Below are 13,078 nucleotides of genomic sequence, written 5' to 3'. Positions count from 1 at the left end.
AAAATAAATAGAGAAGTTAACGTTGTTACCTTTATTGATGTGCCATGCACATGATTGTTCATTGTATGTCACGTTAGCAATTAGTTAATTTTAAAATATTAAAAAATATATTTTTAACTTTTAATAGTTTTAATAATTCTTAATTTTATAATTTTATAATTATTTAACTGAACATAAGCAAGTATGTTTATAAATATAAATAAATCGAACAAGCTTTGTGTATATTCAATTCATTTAATAAACGAGATCTAAAATATTGTTCATGTTAATTTATTTAAATTAATAAATGAAAAAAAACTAAACTGTTTAGTAAACGCTTTGTTGAATTGCAACTTTAGTATAAAACATGAGAAACAAATGTAGTTGCATATTAGCAGTATAAAAATGGTGGGGTGGGGGGTTGAACAATGCATTACAAAACCATTCAAAATACTTGTTGAAAGTCAAAAGTTAGTAGAGAGAGAATTTATTTTAGTCATAATAATGGCTTAGAAATATTTGCTGATACATGTTGTTTCAACTTGGAGCATATTTGCAATGTGTCAGTTATTATAAAAAGCACCTGCACCTCTCATCTTATGGTCCGTGGGACTGCCATTCCCACTCCGGTTATCATTGATTAAGATAAGTATAATTTAATAAACAAATACTTTTATTTTTAATTAGATTTGAATAAAAATTTAAACTTATTTTTTAGACTGTGTTTGAGTTTAAAATTCTCTTGAGACCTGGCCCGATCTATGATTACCTATATTCAATACTATAATAATTTTTTTTAAAGTTTCATAGACTAATTTAAATATAAGTTATCAACTGGATTTCATTAAAAATAATATAAAAATATAAAATTAAAATTAAAATTTAGAAGGAGTTTAATTAAATTAATTTTAATATTAGAGTGATAAATCGATTAACATTATCAAAAATAAAAATTTCGCAATGTGATAAACAAGAAAAATTTGACAAAATTTTAATGCATTATTTTAGTTTCTACCATTTTTCCCTTTAATTCTTAAATTTTTTTACCTCAATCAATACTTTAAAAATAATTATTTTTATGAAAGAAGAAAGCACTGCGATAATTCATTTATGAATGCTTCTATGTAATCTTCTGTTTTATTTATAAAAAATAATTTTTTTTACCAAAATAAGAGTGTGAACATGATGTGGCTAAAATGAAAACGACCTAAAAGTTAAAGTGATGAAATTGTAAGAATTTCATTTTGAGTGACCAAAATGAAAGTACCTAAAAGTTGGATGACCAACTTGGAAATTTACCCTATAAAAAATTAAGTTTACATAATTAGATCGACTTTCTTTTCTAACATCGTACCCAACTCATACAGGCCATGACCCCATTCCCAAATTCAGAAGGAAAGATCCAGATCCAATGAACAATTCAATAATCAAATAGGAAAAAATTTCTGATAAATCATCTCTCAGTTCAGTTCAGTTCAGTTCAGTTCAGTTCAGTTCGTGCACTAAACAATTCAATACCATGAAGTTAGAACAAACATCCGAAAAACCCAACCCCAACTAAGAAACTGCCATAAAAGTAAAACAAAACATCGAAAAGTCAAACCAAGCCACCTCTTCCTGAAAATCTTCCAGATTTTCTCTCACAAAATACCCCTTTTTTCCCTCTGTCTCAAAGACCCAGAAAAAGCTTCGCCCCTTTATTCTTGTTCACAAAGATGTCTTTGCATTGGGCATTGATATGCCATGGGTTGATAACTCTTACAATAGTTGTTTCCTTCCTTTGTGGGCAGTGGCCTATCTTCCAAGGAACACCCATCAGCTCTATCCATCGTTTCCTCACTTTCGGAGCTTATCAATACTTCCTGTAACTTCCATTTCTTTTTACCACATTTTCTTTTATGGGTTCTTCTTTTTTTTTTCTTGCTTTGGATATGATTCTTTCTTGTTTTAATTTGTTTCAGGAGGTTTATTGGGGCTGTTTTTGGAGATAGAGGAACAAATTTGATCCTTTCCGTTGAGTATTATTGTTGTGATAGGCCTAATCCTATCTTACAGGTATAATTCTAATACCAATTGAAGCCCCTGGGAAAAATGATTTCTGCTTTTTTTTCTTGTTTCATAGCTGAGTGAGTTTCTATGAATTTGGGTATTTTATTGTAGAATCTGAATTAGGATACATGAAAGTTGTTTTCTTTGGGAACATTAGAAAGCAATACAGCATGGGTAATGATGTTTAGTTTCAGTTGCTAAAGTATTGAATTATAAGATTCATTTGGCACCCATCATTATGAGGAAGTCTTAGGGGGAGAGAGAGAACTCGAAACTTTGGCCTTAGCCCTTCTATGGGAGAGTGACAACGGTGTGAAGCTTGAGATGTTGTATTGAATTATAAGATGATTGCCTGAGTTTTCTTTTTGATCTTTATCATCTGATTCACAGCTTTAGTTATATGCACATTATATATGATGAATGAGGATAAACCGAATAGAGGTTCGGTTCTGTCACGGCCCTATAAACTCCATTTTAATGTCAAAACTCACTGCCAACATACATGCATCAAATAAGGAAACCTTCACCATACCATATAAAGAAATGGATCTCAGATGCAAATGATAAGAATTCACGGTTTAGATGCTCCAGTATTCTACCCTAGCTTGAAAAGTACCCATATTGAAAAGATGATCTTATAAAGGGTTGTTTTGTACTAGTAAAGGGGTGATTTTTCTTTCGTATTGTGGTAAACCGTTTTATGACTTTCTTCTTATGACAGCTTATATACTTGGCAATAATTGGAACGACTTATTACATTATAGTGAAGACGTCTTTTAGCTATATTCCTGGGTACTATCTGAGTGAAGCTCATAGGTATGTGCTAAGAAGCGAGTTCTCTGCTGTAACCTGATTTCTTCAAAATGATTGTCCTCCCTCTTTTCCTTGTATTTTGTATCTTCTTTTAGGTACGCAAGTTTTTTGGCTATTGCTGTCGGCATTCTGCTCTTTCTAGTAACTAGCTTTTCTGATCCGGGGACTGTGAAGGCTGATAATGTTTCACGATATCTATCTGCTTATCCTTATGACAATATCATCTATACCGAGAAAGAATGTCCCACTTGTAAAATTCCAAAGTAGGGTCATTGCTTTGGTTTTGTATTTATTGATAGCCTTTTTGTTAACATAAAGTGTGATGAGATTTTGCTATTGTTCCAGACCTGCTAGATCGAAGCACTGCAGCTTATGCAATCGATGTGTTGCTCGCTTTGATCATCACTGTGGATGGATGGTTTGACTGACATCGCAATCTATTCTTTTCTTTGTTATTTTACTTTGTATTGCAAGTTGTTTTATGTACATAATGTTTAAAAAATCTGAATCTCATTCAATATCTACTTAATATGCTCTTATATATTGCAGAATAACTGTATTGGGGAGAGAAATACCCGATACTTCTTGGCTTTTCTTTTATGGTGAGTTCTGCACTATTTATCTGCAGCTAGTGATCTTTATTTTTCATTCAATTTACTTAGAGCAGTGATGTTCACTTTGACTCTACATTTTGCTTGAATTGTTGAACATAGTCAAACACATACACAGTTAAACACGAGTCCAAGTAACATAACTAGGTGGCAATCATCCAACACTAGCTGCCATTTCTGTCAATAACTATGACTGGAGCTTTTGAACATCCAATTTCGTTAATATAAGCTAGTTATAAGTATGAAGGTTCTGATTAATTTTGGTTGGACTGATGATCTAAATCTAGTAATCGAGAAGTGCCTGCTTTCTATCCTTTAATATAAAGCACTTTTTTCATTTGTGTACTTGTTGGAGAACACGGCTTATCCTTGTGTTCAGTACTCATCTGTGCTAGACCTGTCTTGGTAATATGTGTTCCCGAAAAAGCTGCTTTTCCATTTTAGTGTTCGAAATTCATATTTAGCATTTCTTCAGGCATTTCCTTCTTTGCATTTATGGGACAATTGCTATTGGATTGGTTCTTGCTGGACGATTGAAAGAATTGCAAATTGTGCATGTTTTAACAGGTAAATCGATTTGGACTAATATTTTCTAGTTTCTTAAAAATCTATAGAGTAATCATTCGATGTCGTTTTCTTTGTTTTTCCAGTTTATTATGGTGTGGATAATTCTCTTCGCAGTTTAGCTCCGTATGTCGTACAGGTGAGTGTCATATATACATGCACCGGTATCTGAATTTTTGCTTAGGGTTATTGCTCGATGTTTGATTTCCTGTTTATTATGGTGTAGATAATTCTCTGCGCAGTTTAGCTTCTTTTGAATTTAAGTAATAATTTGGTTTTCGCAGTGGCTATTAGACGCACATAACACCCAGATACTTCTTATGGTGTTCATGGGTGTAGTTTCTCTCTTATTAGCGGGTTTCTTCGCATATCACGCTAATCTTTGTCTCACGAACACGACAACAAATGAGGTCAGATCTGTTTAGACCTTGTTTGGTAGTTTTTTACCTTACTCTGACATAAACCCGGAAATACTCATCTCTTCTAATGTTTCTGAAATTACAGACCTTCAAGTGGCAAGACTACATAAGCTGGCAGAAGAAACTGATTGAAGCACGAGCGAGTACAGCGGCACTGAAAGCGAACATCGCCGGGATGACTACTGAAGGAAAGCCTCAAGAGAGCAAATGTAAATCCTTCTTCAGACGGTCCCTTCTACAGGATACTGAAGCCATTGTAAAGAAGAATGTGTATGATAAAGGGTTCTTTCACAATCTCTACGAGGTCGTTTTCCCAGTTTCAACAAGAGCATCATTTTTGCATACTAAATCGAAATCCGGCTAAAGCTTTGTCGACTGATATTACATATTCATTCACTCAACTTCTGCTGTTATCCGTTCTTAACCTCCGTCAGTCAGATCATGTTGTGAGCCAGAAGTTCAAGATGGGATAATCGCATCGAAATCTCGAGGTTAGGATTTGGAGGATAGTCCATTTATACAGCTTCTTGATGGCTTAATGTTATTGTCCTTGAAAATGGGAATCCATACGTTGTTATTTTTGTAAGATGAACAACATTGGAGACTAAAGAAATTAAAGAGAGTACACTCTCTGTGTTGCTATTTGGTCCTTTAAATGAGCAAAATAGTAAAAGATAAAAAAAAAAAAATCATTCTTGTGTGCAATGCTTTTAAATAGCATAAATGCATGATTAAATGGAAAATTATTGAAAAAAAATTAAGACTTTTCAAATGTTCAAACTTGATTTTAAGATTGTCGTATTGACAAAGAAAAAAGTTAGAATTTCTTTTATTTAAAATAGTTTATTTTTCTATTTGTAGGTTTTATAAAATGCAAATGAAAAACAGAATTCCGGATTTATAAGTTATACATTGAATTTGTTAATCAAGACAATGTTCCTTTACTGGTTCATTTTATAGGTTAAATTTTGCTTATTAGTCCTTGTACTTTGTGGAAGTTCTGGTTTTAATCCTCATATTTTATTTTGATCAATTTTAGTTTATTTACTTTTTGAATTTTTGAATTTTAGTTTTGACCTAAACAATAGCAGTTAAATTCAATTACTAGGCTTATATTATGCATACAATTGTAGATTTAATCAATATTCTCCAATTGGATTATTCTAGATTTCTATACTTTACGATTTCTGAAATTTTAGTCATGATGCAAATGTCGATTATTAATCCATTAACTAAATTTTCAGTGAGTAATGTGTAAAAATAACAAGCTAACATGACATTATACATATGATTATATGTTTGTCATATCAGATTTCGAAAATAGTAGAATTTAATGAATTTAACAATTGGTGAAGACTGGAATTTTAAAATTTAAAAGTACAAGGACTAAAAATACCAAATTAAAGTATATAGATTAAATCTACAGCTTTCGCAAAATATAAGGACTAATAGCAAAATTTAACCTTTGGTTTATCGTTTTTTTGAGTAACCATTTCATGAAAAATAAAAACCTAATAGACTTGGAATCAAGTCACGGATGGTGTTCATTAACTTATATCCAGAATACAAGAAGTTGGATGTCTTGAATCTGGAATTTCCATTAAAACAATGGTTGCTAATCCCTGGCAACTGCAAAATAACAACTAGTAGATGATGTAATTAGTACCAACAAACAATGCTTTCGGGCAAATGGAGTTGCAGCAAGCAAACTGACCCCCGAAACCATCGAGTTCAAGTAACATAGTCCCTATCTCTAGAACACAAAACCATCTTCATTTAGATGATATAATTAGAAGCAACTAACCATACTTAGGGGCAAATGGAATCCTAGAAGTAATGTTGTAAAAATGACCGCCTTCGACAGTTCATTACTGATGTTGCAGATATCCTTTCTCCTCCAAGTACGTAACTACTTCCCCTACCATAGCTCCTGGTGTCGGACAAACTCCGGCTTTCTGCTTTATTTCGATCTGGAAATAAGCAAAAATGATTATCCATTTCCCACTGTTTGCAGAAAGATAGGCTAACTATAATCTCAATGTCATAATTAGTAGCTTACATACCTCACAGTTCAATGGCGGTTCGTAAGGATCATCTATGCCTGTAAAACCTATAATAAACAACACAATTCCCTTGTTAGAGTCCTTAAAGCAGAGGCCATTGCTCATGTATGTATGTATGTTGTTGTTGGTGGGAGGGGAGAAAGGGAAAAAGGAGGCAATTTTGCGGTCAACGAATGTCCGAAGGCAATCGATCAAACCTTTAATCTTTCCGGCACGTGCGAGCTTGTAAAGGCCTTTCGGGTCTCTTTCTTCACACAATGTTAGAGGCATGTTCATGAAAACCTGCAAATATGTACAAGGAAAAAGCATTTTCATTCAAGTAAATAAAAAGATAAAACAAATCAAACGAAAGAAAAGGGTTTTGCCTCTATAAAGTTGGCATCCGGAAACATAGCACGGCATGAATCTCGGTCTTTCCTATAGGGAGATATTAGACTGGCTATGCAGATTAAACCAGCATCTGCAAACAGCTTTGCAACTTCACCTAAATATTAATATTGCAGAAAACGTTAAGAGACCCGAATCAAACAAGATGCGTCAAAGAAGAACCATGCCTTAATCACACCTCCGGCTCTACCGAACCGATATCCGAGTTCCTCTAAGCCATTATGTCCGTGGTTACTTTAGTGAAAGTTGCATACATTTAACCAAACTTGAGCCAAGATTTGTAGCTATACATACATGTATTACATTTCTTGGACGCCAAGCAAAACCATCAACTCTAGGAAACTTAGAGCATACGTACCAACTCTGCGTATATTTTCTGTTCGATCTTCGGCCTTGAAACCGAGATCCTGGTTTAATCCGTGTCGAAGGTTGTCTCCGTCGAGTACGTAAGATAGATTTCCCCTTGTAAAGAGTTCCCTACTTAATGAACATGCAAGTGTGCTTTTACCTGAACATGATGTGAAGCAAATTTCAAATTCAAAGCCAAGAAAAGAGCAAGTTGGAACATATAGGGAAAGTCCTTTGATATATAAACCTGATCCACTGAGACCTGTGATCCATACAACACAACTCTTTTGGTGAAGGAGTTTCTGCCTTTCAAGCTTCCCTACAGGCGATTCTTGCCAAAATATATTGGTTGAATTTCCGACCGTCGACATCTTAAGTTCTTTGCTTGTCTTCTGTGTCTCTATATAAATATGCATACAAACTAGTAGACCTAGAATTGTTAACAACCAGATAATCTACATATTACACAATATTAAATAACCATTTCAACCCTTAAATGTTCCAAAGACTTTGGAGGCTGGACAAATCAAAATTTTGCAGAAGACTCAGAAAACATTACATCATCGTCCACATGAATGTACATGTAAACCAAAAACACACATTATGTCGCATATATATATATATTCTGGGGAAACTACCCATAACATGAAAAAAAGAGAGAAAAGTAATGGCAGGAACCTGAGAGAGAGAGCAACAAGGCTGTTGAAAGTTTTATGTTTAAATGAAGTTGAATGAAACAAATGAGAGAGAAACTGTGTGCTTATTATGTGGATGGAAGAGGAGATGGTAGGAGCGGAGCTGAAGGCGGCATACACATAGGAAAAAAGAAAAGGAAACAGTTTTTTTCTTTTTTCTGGTATATTTTCATCCATTAATACACTGCACTATTGTTATTTTTTATACTTTTATATAAATTTATATAGAAACAATTTAAGACTTGAGCTTCTTAAATCTTTAATTTTGTCAGTTAAGCCAACGTTTCTTTATTATTTTTAACTAGATAAAATTTATATAAACAGAAAAAAAAATCATGTAGTGGTTTTGGTTAAAATGATAAAAAATTAAAATTTTAGAGATAAATAATGTATCGGAAAATATTTGGTACAGTATTAGTGGAGTTTTTTAAAACTATTTGTGAAATAAAAAAAGTACACTATTTGATTCGGAATTAAATGACTCGCTTATCGTGCTTTTCCCTAAAATTCAAATTTTGGAGGGCTTCGCCCACTTTCGACCTATTAGCTTATGTTCTGTCCTTTACAAACTGCTTATGAGGGTCATTGCAAATCGTTTAAGGTGGTCTTTTCGAGAATTATAGTTTCCGAACAGATTGGTTTTGTAGCAAGACGGAACATCACGGATAACATCATCATCTCACAATAGGTTATACACTCTATGAGAAGCATGCAGAGGGACAAGAGATGGATGGCCATAAGAATTGATCTAGAGAAAGCTTATAATCGGGTACGATGGGATTTTATCGATGCGTTGCTTCAAGCTGCAGGTATTCCTAATTTTATTCGTAATGCTATTATGTTTGCAATTTCTAGCTCTACTATACAGATTTTGTGGAATTAGATTCCAACTCTTAAATTTCGGCCAATTAGAGGAGTTCACTAGGGATGTCTTTTATCTCTCTATTTGTTTATCTTGTGCATGGAGTGGTTGGGCCATAGAATCCGTGCTGCTATTGATGCTGGTAACTGGTCCCCTATTCGACTGGCTTGTAATGGTCCACCGGTATCACATCTATTTTTCGCAGATGACTTGATTCTTTTTGGCCAGGCTAAGGAACATCAAGCTCGAGTAATAAAAAACATTCTCGATGAGTTCTGTGGTTACTCAGAACACAAGATTAATATGAGGAAGATGAAATTTTTTTCTCTAGAAGGGTTGATGGCAGTATAGGGAGGAGTATTAGTAGATTTTTTGGTTTTTAGGAGGTGAGTAACTTGGGAACGTATCTATGTATGTCCCTTTTTCCATGAGAAGGTTACCAATAATACATTACGCTTCATGGTTGATAAGGTGCGTAGTAATTTGTCTAGCTGGGATGCAAGATAGTTCTCTTTAGCAAGAGGGGTGACCTTAGCTCAATTGGTTTTACTTTCAATTCCAAGCTATTTTATGCAGACGATGATGGTTCTCAAAAGCCTTTGTGAAGAGATTGAGCGCATTGTACGGAAATTCGTTTGGGGAACTTTTAGTGCCAGTGCAAATATGGCCTTGGCAAGTTGAGATTCGGTGTGTCAACTGAAAACTTATGGAGGTCTTGGCCTAAGGTATTTGAAAGATCACAACACCTTTTTTACAATGAAGGTTGGTTTCAAACGGTGATGCCCTTTGGGTTTGGGTCTTTCGGTTGAAGTACGGGGTTTCTAGATGCTCCTTTTTATGGAGATCCATTTCTAAGGTATGACCCCTCATTCGCGAAAAACTTTTATGGTCTGTTAGAGATGGAAATAGTATCTAATGTTGGTTTGACCCTTGGATTCCAAACTGTGGTCCCTTATTTGTACAGATTCCATCTCTTTCTAACTTTAATATGGATTGTCCTCTTACTAGTATGGTTGCAGGTGACAGATCGTGGAATTTGGACCTTTTCAGATTGTGGGTCTCAGAGGAGACCATTAACAAAATTGCAGATGTTCCACCACCGTACTCATTTTCGGGTCCTAATAAAATAACTTGGGGAGCTACTTCGAGTGGTTCTTTTTCTCTTAAAAGCGTCTATAGGAAGATTTAAGAAGGTACATTGAATTTGAAAGAACAGATTTTGGAGATTCCTTGGAAATTTAAAAGTCATCAACGAATCTGTTTCTTTTTATGGTTCATCCTCAAGCAACGCCTACTTATGAATACTAAAAGGGTAAGGTGAGGCATTGGGAGTAACAACGCTTATGGGTTTTGTGGGTAGGATTATGAGGATATGTTGCATGTATTCAGAGATTGCCTTGCTGCTAGAACTATTTAGGATAAACTCATCCCAGAAGACAGACTCTCTAGGTTTTACACTAGGTCCCTCCCTATTTGGATGACAGAAAATCTTTAGAATCATTTCAACATTTCTTCGGATGGGGTGGATTGGCCATGCCTCTTTTGGATCATTGCTTGGCATATTTGGAAGAATCGAAACTTACTTACCTTTCAAGGCATTTCTTGAAGTAATGATGAGATTCTTAAAATTTCATTCAGTTGGGCAAAACAATACATTTTAATCTCCAAAACTGCACTTCATAAGCCTCTTAGTTATCTTCACTCATCACCTTTAGCTAGTAGTTAGGTTTGTTTGAGAACAGATGGTTTGGTTAGGCTTAACGAAAATGTTGCAGCAGCTGGAGGTTTCATATGTGATTATAATAGTGGGTGGATTATTAGGTTTTGCCGATATTTGGGTAATTGCACAGTGACAGAGGTTAAGCTTTGGGGGATCTTGGATGGGTTAAACCTTCTTTTGGAAAGATGATTCGATAGGATCTCAATTCAAACTGACATTTTTGAGGTTGTTAACATTATTCAATATGGCTCTTCTAGAAATTCTAATTCTACCCTAATCAGGAGAATACTTTAAGTTCTAAATATGTCTAAGCAATGGAAGATTCAACATTTGCTTAGAGAAGAGAACTCAATTGCAGATAGTTTGGTTAAGTTAGTTCGCAGTAGAAGCCTCGATTTAAGATTGTTTGAGGATCCTCATTTGTTGATCTAGCTTAATTACTTTGTATTTTTAATTTTTCACCAAAAAAAGTACACTGTCAACATTTTAAGCTCACCCATAATACATTAGGTTCAAGTATAGTGTTGGCATTTTATAGATTTTATATAAAAAAAATAAAAACTATATAATTATATTTATTATTTTGTTAAAGAATATGTTTTAATCATTTTTTAATTAAATTGGTATTCAGATAACTCATGGCACCAACTCTGTTGTTATCTTAAGTTGTTTGTTTGCTAAAAAAGGAAAATTACACTGGAAGTGCTAGACTGCAATGGCCACTACGGCTTAGCACGGCTAAAATTGTGCAAAGCAAAAAGATGGAGCAAGCCAAGGACTAGTCATAAATTTGACTTTGTAAAAAGCCAAAAATAGGAAATTCTATTTTAAGTTTATTTTAATTTATTTATTTTTAATTATTATTATTTTAGATTTTATATTAATTTTCTTAAGCTATTTTTAGTAAACCCTATCCATATAAATAAGGGGTTTTAGTTCTTAGGAAGGCATCCATTAATCAATTGTCTTTACATTCCTATTTCATTTTGGAATTCCATTATCCACCTTGTTCTTTTTCTTAATTCAATTGAGCATTAGATTATTTTGTCTTCTTTTTACAAAATTTGTCTAATTCTCTTTGCAAATATTTTTCCTATCCATTTCCACTACCTTTTTCATATAATTTCTATCATTTCCATAACCTTCAAGCATGATTAAATTCATGCCACACTAAACCCCTTTCAGCTTTAAGCCGGTGTTAACAACGTCAAAAAACCCATGAGTTACGAACCCGAGCTGTTTAACTCCCAACTTTCGATATTTATTATTTCTCCGGATTAAGAGTATGACTTCGTCAACTCACAAAGTCAAGTCAATACTAAGTAAAAAAAGATGTCGTTTGAGTTAGTGTGGCTAGACGTATAGTTGGAATTCCGAAAGGATCGATTGTCTAATTGGTCTTCCGTGAACACATTGGCGTGCCAAGTGGGGATTGCTGTTTGGTTCCGTCAAGGGAAGTAGTAACCGGATTTAAATGCCCCAACATTTGAGGGCATTGGTTCGAGCTAGGCTCTTCTAGAACGCAAAGCTGCCGGAGTTCTAAATCACGAACGTTTCGTAGGTTGTTCGATCGGTAAGGGTTAGTTATAGGACGTTCCATAACTAATTTACACAAGGAAGAGTTGGTGTTCAAGGCGTCCTTGGTAGCTATAACTAGTTTATCGAAAAAGAGGAGTTCACCTAATTTCGAGGAACGGGTCAAAGACGGGAAAACCCGTGCTTAAGGCTGAGCTAAGTTTTATTGATTTTCCTTTAAATTATTTTGTTATTTATTTTTATTTCATCTTTTTATTTTTACTTTTTACGTTTTCTTGTGTTTATTTCAGGTTTCATATTTTATTTCCCCCCTAAACGTCATGCAGGCACGACAAGCGCCTGACACTAATCTGTCAAGAAACAAACAATTTTCGATAATTCCAGTCTCTGTGGGATTAATCCTACACCCTATACTGCTTTAATTTGCAAACTAGGTGTAGGTTTATATTAGTGGAATCGACAGCCATCAGTTTTGGCGCCGTTGCCGGGGACTGGCAACACTCACAATTGTTTAAATCGTCTTCATGACCAGATCTTCATCCGGAGATCTCGAATACGACCCAGAGATTGAGAAATCAGTGCGAGCACGATGAAAAGAGACAGAAGCTCTTAAACGTGCAAGTAAATCAGGAATTGAGCTAGGAGAGGGGATCCTAGAATCCGATGTTGAAAAATTGAGTGAAGTAATTCGCGCAGAGGTAATTCGACGTGGGAAACGAGTCGAAGAGGTTGAACCTGAGACTGAACCACTCTTTGAAACAAAAGGCAACCTCGGTGAATCAGAAAGGATGGCAAACCGAACCATTCGTCAACTAGCCGCTGCTCCCAACGAGTAAACACCGTTATGCATCAACTATCCAACCGGAGGAACCCTTTTCGAATTGAAGTTGGGCTTGATTCACCTTTTGTCCACTTTTCGAGGCCTGAAGAACGAAAATCCACACACTCACTTGAGAGAATTCCACATGGTCTGCTCAAGCATGAAACCCTAGGGAGTACCCGAAGATGAGATCAAACTTCGGGCTTTTCCTT

At 34.8% G+C, this 13,078-nt stretch overlaps 2 protein-coding genes across 2 annotated transcripts; one reads left to right on the top strand and one right to left on the bottom strand.

Moving 5' to 3' along the window:
* Positions 1 to 1,316: 1,316 nt before the first annotated feature.
* On the top strand, positions 1,317 to 5,077 carry LOC108461302 (probable protein S-acyltransferase 17). The gene is made up of 10 exons (XM_017761106.2): positions 1,317 to 1,843; positions 1,941 to 2,034; positions 2,750 to 2,844; positions 2,937 to 3,104; positions 3,187 to 3,259; positions 3,391 to 3,443; positions 3,928 to 4,019; positions 4,103 to 4,155; positions 4,301 to 4,426; positions 4,521 to 5,077. The coding sequence occupies exons 1-10, from the start codon at positions 1,695 to 1,697 to the stop codon at positions 4,797 to 4,799; spliced, it is 1,182 nt and encodes a 393-aa protein (XP_017616595.1). The 5' UTR covers positions 1,317 to 1,694; the 3' UTR covers positions 4,800 to 5,077.
* An 825-nt stretch (positions 5,078 to 5,902) lies between these two features.
* On the bottom strand, positions 5,903 to 7,965 carry LOC108461303 (adenylyl-sulfate kinase 3-like). The gene is made up of 7 exons (XM_017761107.2): positions 7,912 to 7,965; positions 7,481 to 7,663; positions 7,244 to 7,393; positions 6,864 to 6,982; positions 6,696 to 6,780; positions 6,499 to 6,545; positions 5,903 to 6,405 (listed from the first exon to the last, which is right to left on the bottom strand). The coding sequence occupies exons 2-7, from the start codon at positions 7,647 to 7,649 to the stop codon at positions 6,304 to 6,306; spliced, it is 672 nt and encodes a 223-aa protein (XP_017616596.2). The 5' UTR covers positions 7,650 to 7,663; positions 7,912 to 7,965; the 3' UTR covers positions 5,903 to 6,303.
* Positions 7,966 to 13,078: the final 5,113 nt, after the last annotated feature.

The sequence above is a fragment of the Gossypium arboreum genome, chromosome 13 (genome assembly GCF_025698485.1).
Source record: "Gossypium arboreum isolate Shixiya-1 chromosome 13, ASM2569848v2, whole genome shotgun sequence".
NCBI lineage: Eukaryota > Viridiplantae > Streptophyta > Magnoliopsida > Malvales > Malvaceae > Gossypium > Gossypium arboreum.
Note: the sequence above shows the minus strand (reverse complement) of the source record. Positions and strands in the feature narration are given on the sequence as shown.

Coding starts and splice junctions, on each gene's coding strand:
- LOC108461302 (XM_017761106.2), top strand. CDS start 1,695: ATGTCTTTGCATTGGGCATTGATATGCCATGGGTTGATAACTCTTACA. Junction 3,260..3,390: donor ATCATCACTGTGGATGGATG/GTTTGACTGACA, acceptor TATATATTGCAG/AATAACTGTATTGGGGAGAG. Junction 3,444..3,927: donor TTCTTGGCTTTTCTTTTATG/GTGAGTTCTGCA, acceptor GCATTTCTTCAG/GCATTTCCTTCTTTGCATTT.
- LOC108461303 (XM_017761107.2), bottom strand. CDS start 7,649: ATGCATATTTATATAGAGACACAGAAGACAAGCAAAGAACTTAAGATG. Junction 6,983..7,243: donor AGAAAATATACGCAGAGTTG/GTACGTATGCTC, acceptor ATTAATATTTAG/GTGAAGTTGCAAAGCTGTTT. Junction 6,781..6,863: donor CGGATGCCAACTTTATAGAG/GCAAAACCCTTT, acceptor ACATATTTGCAG/GTTTTCATGAACATGCCTCT.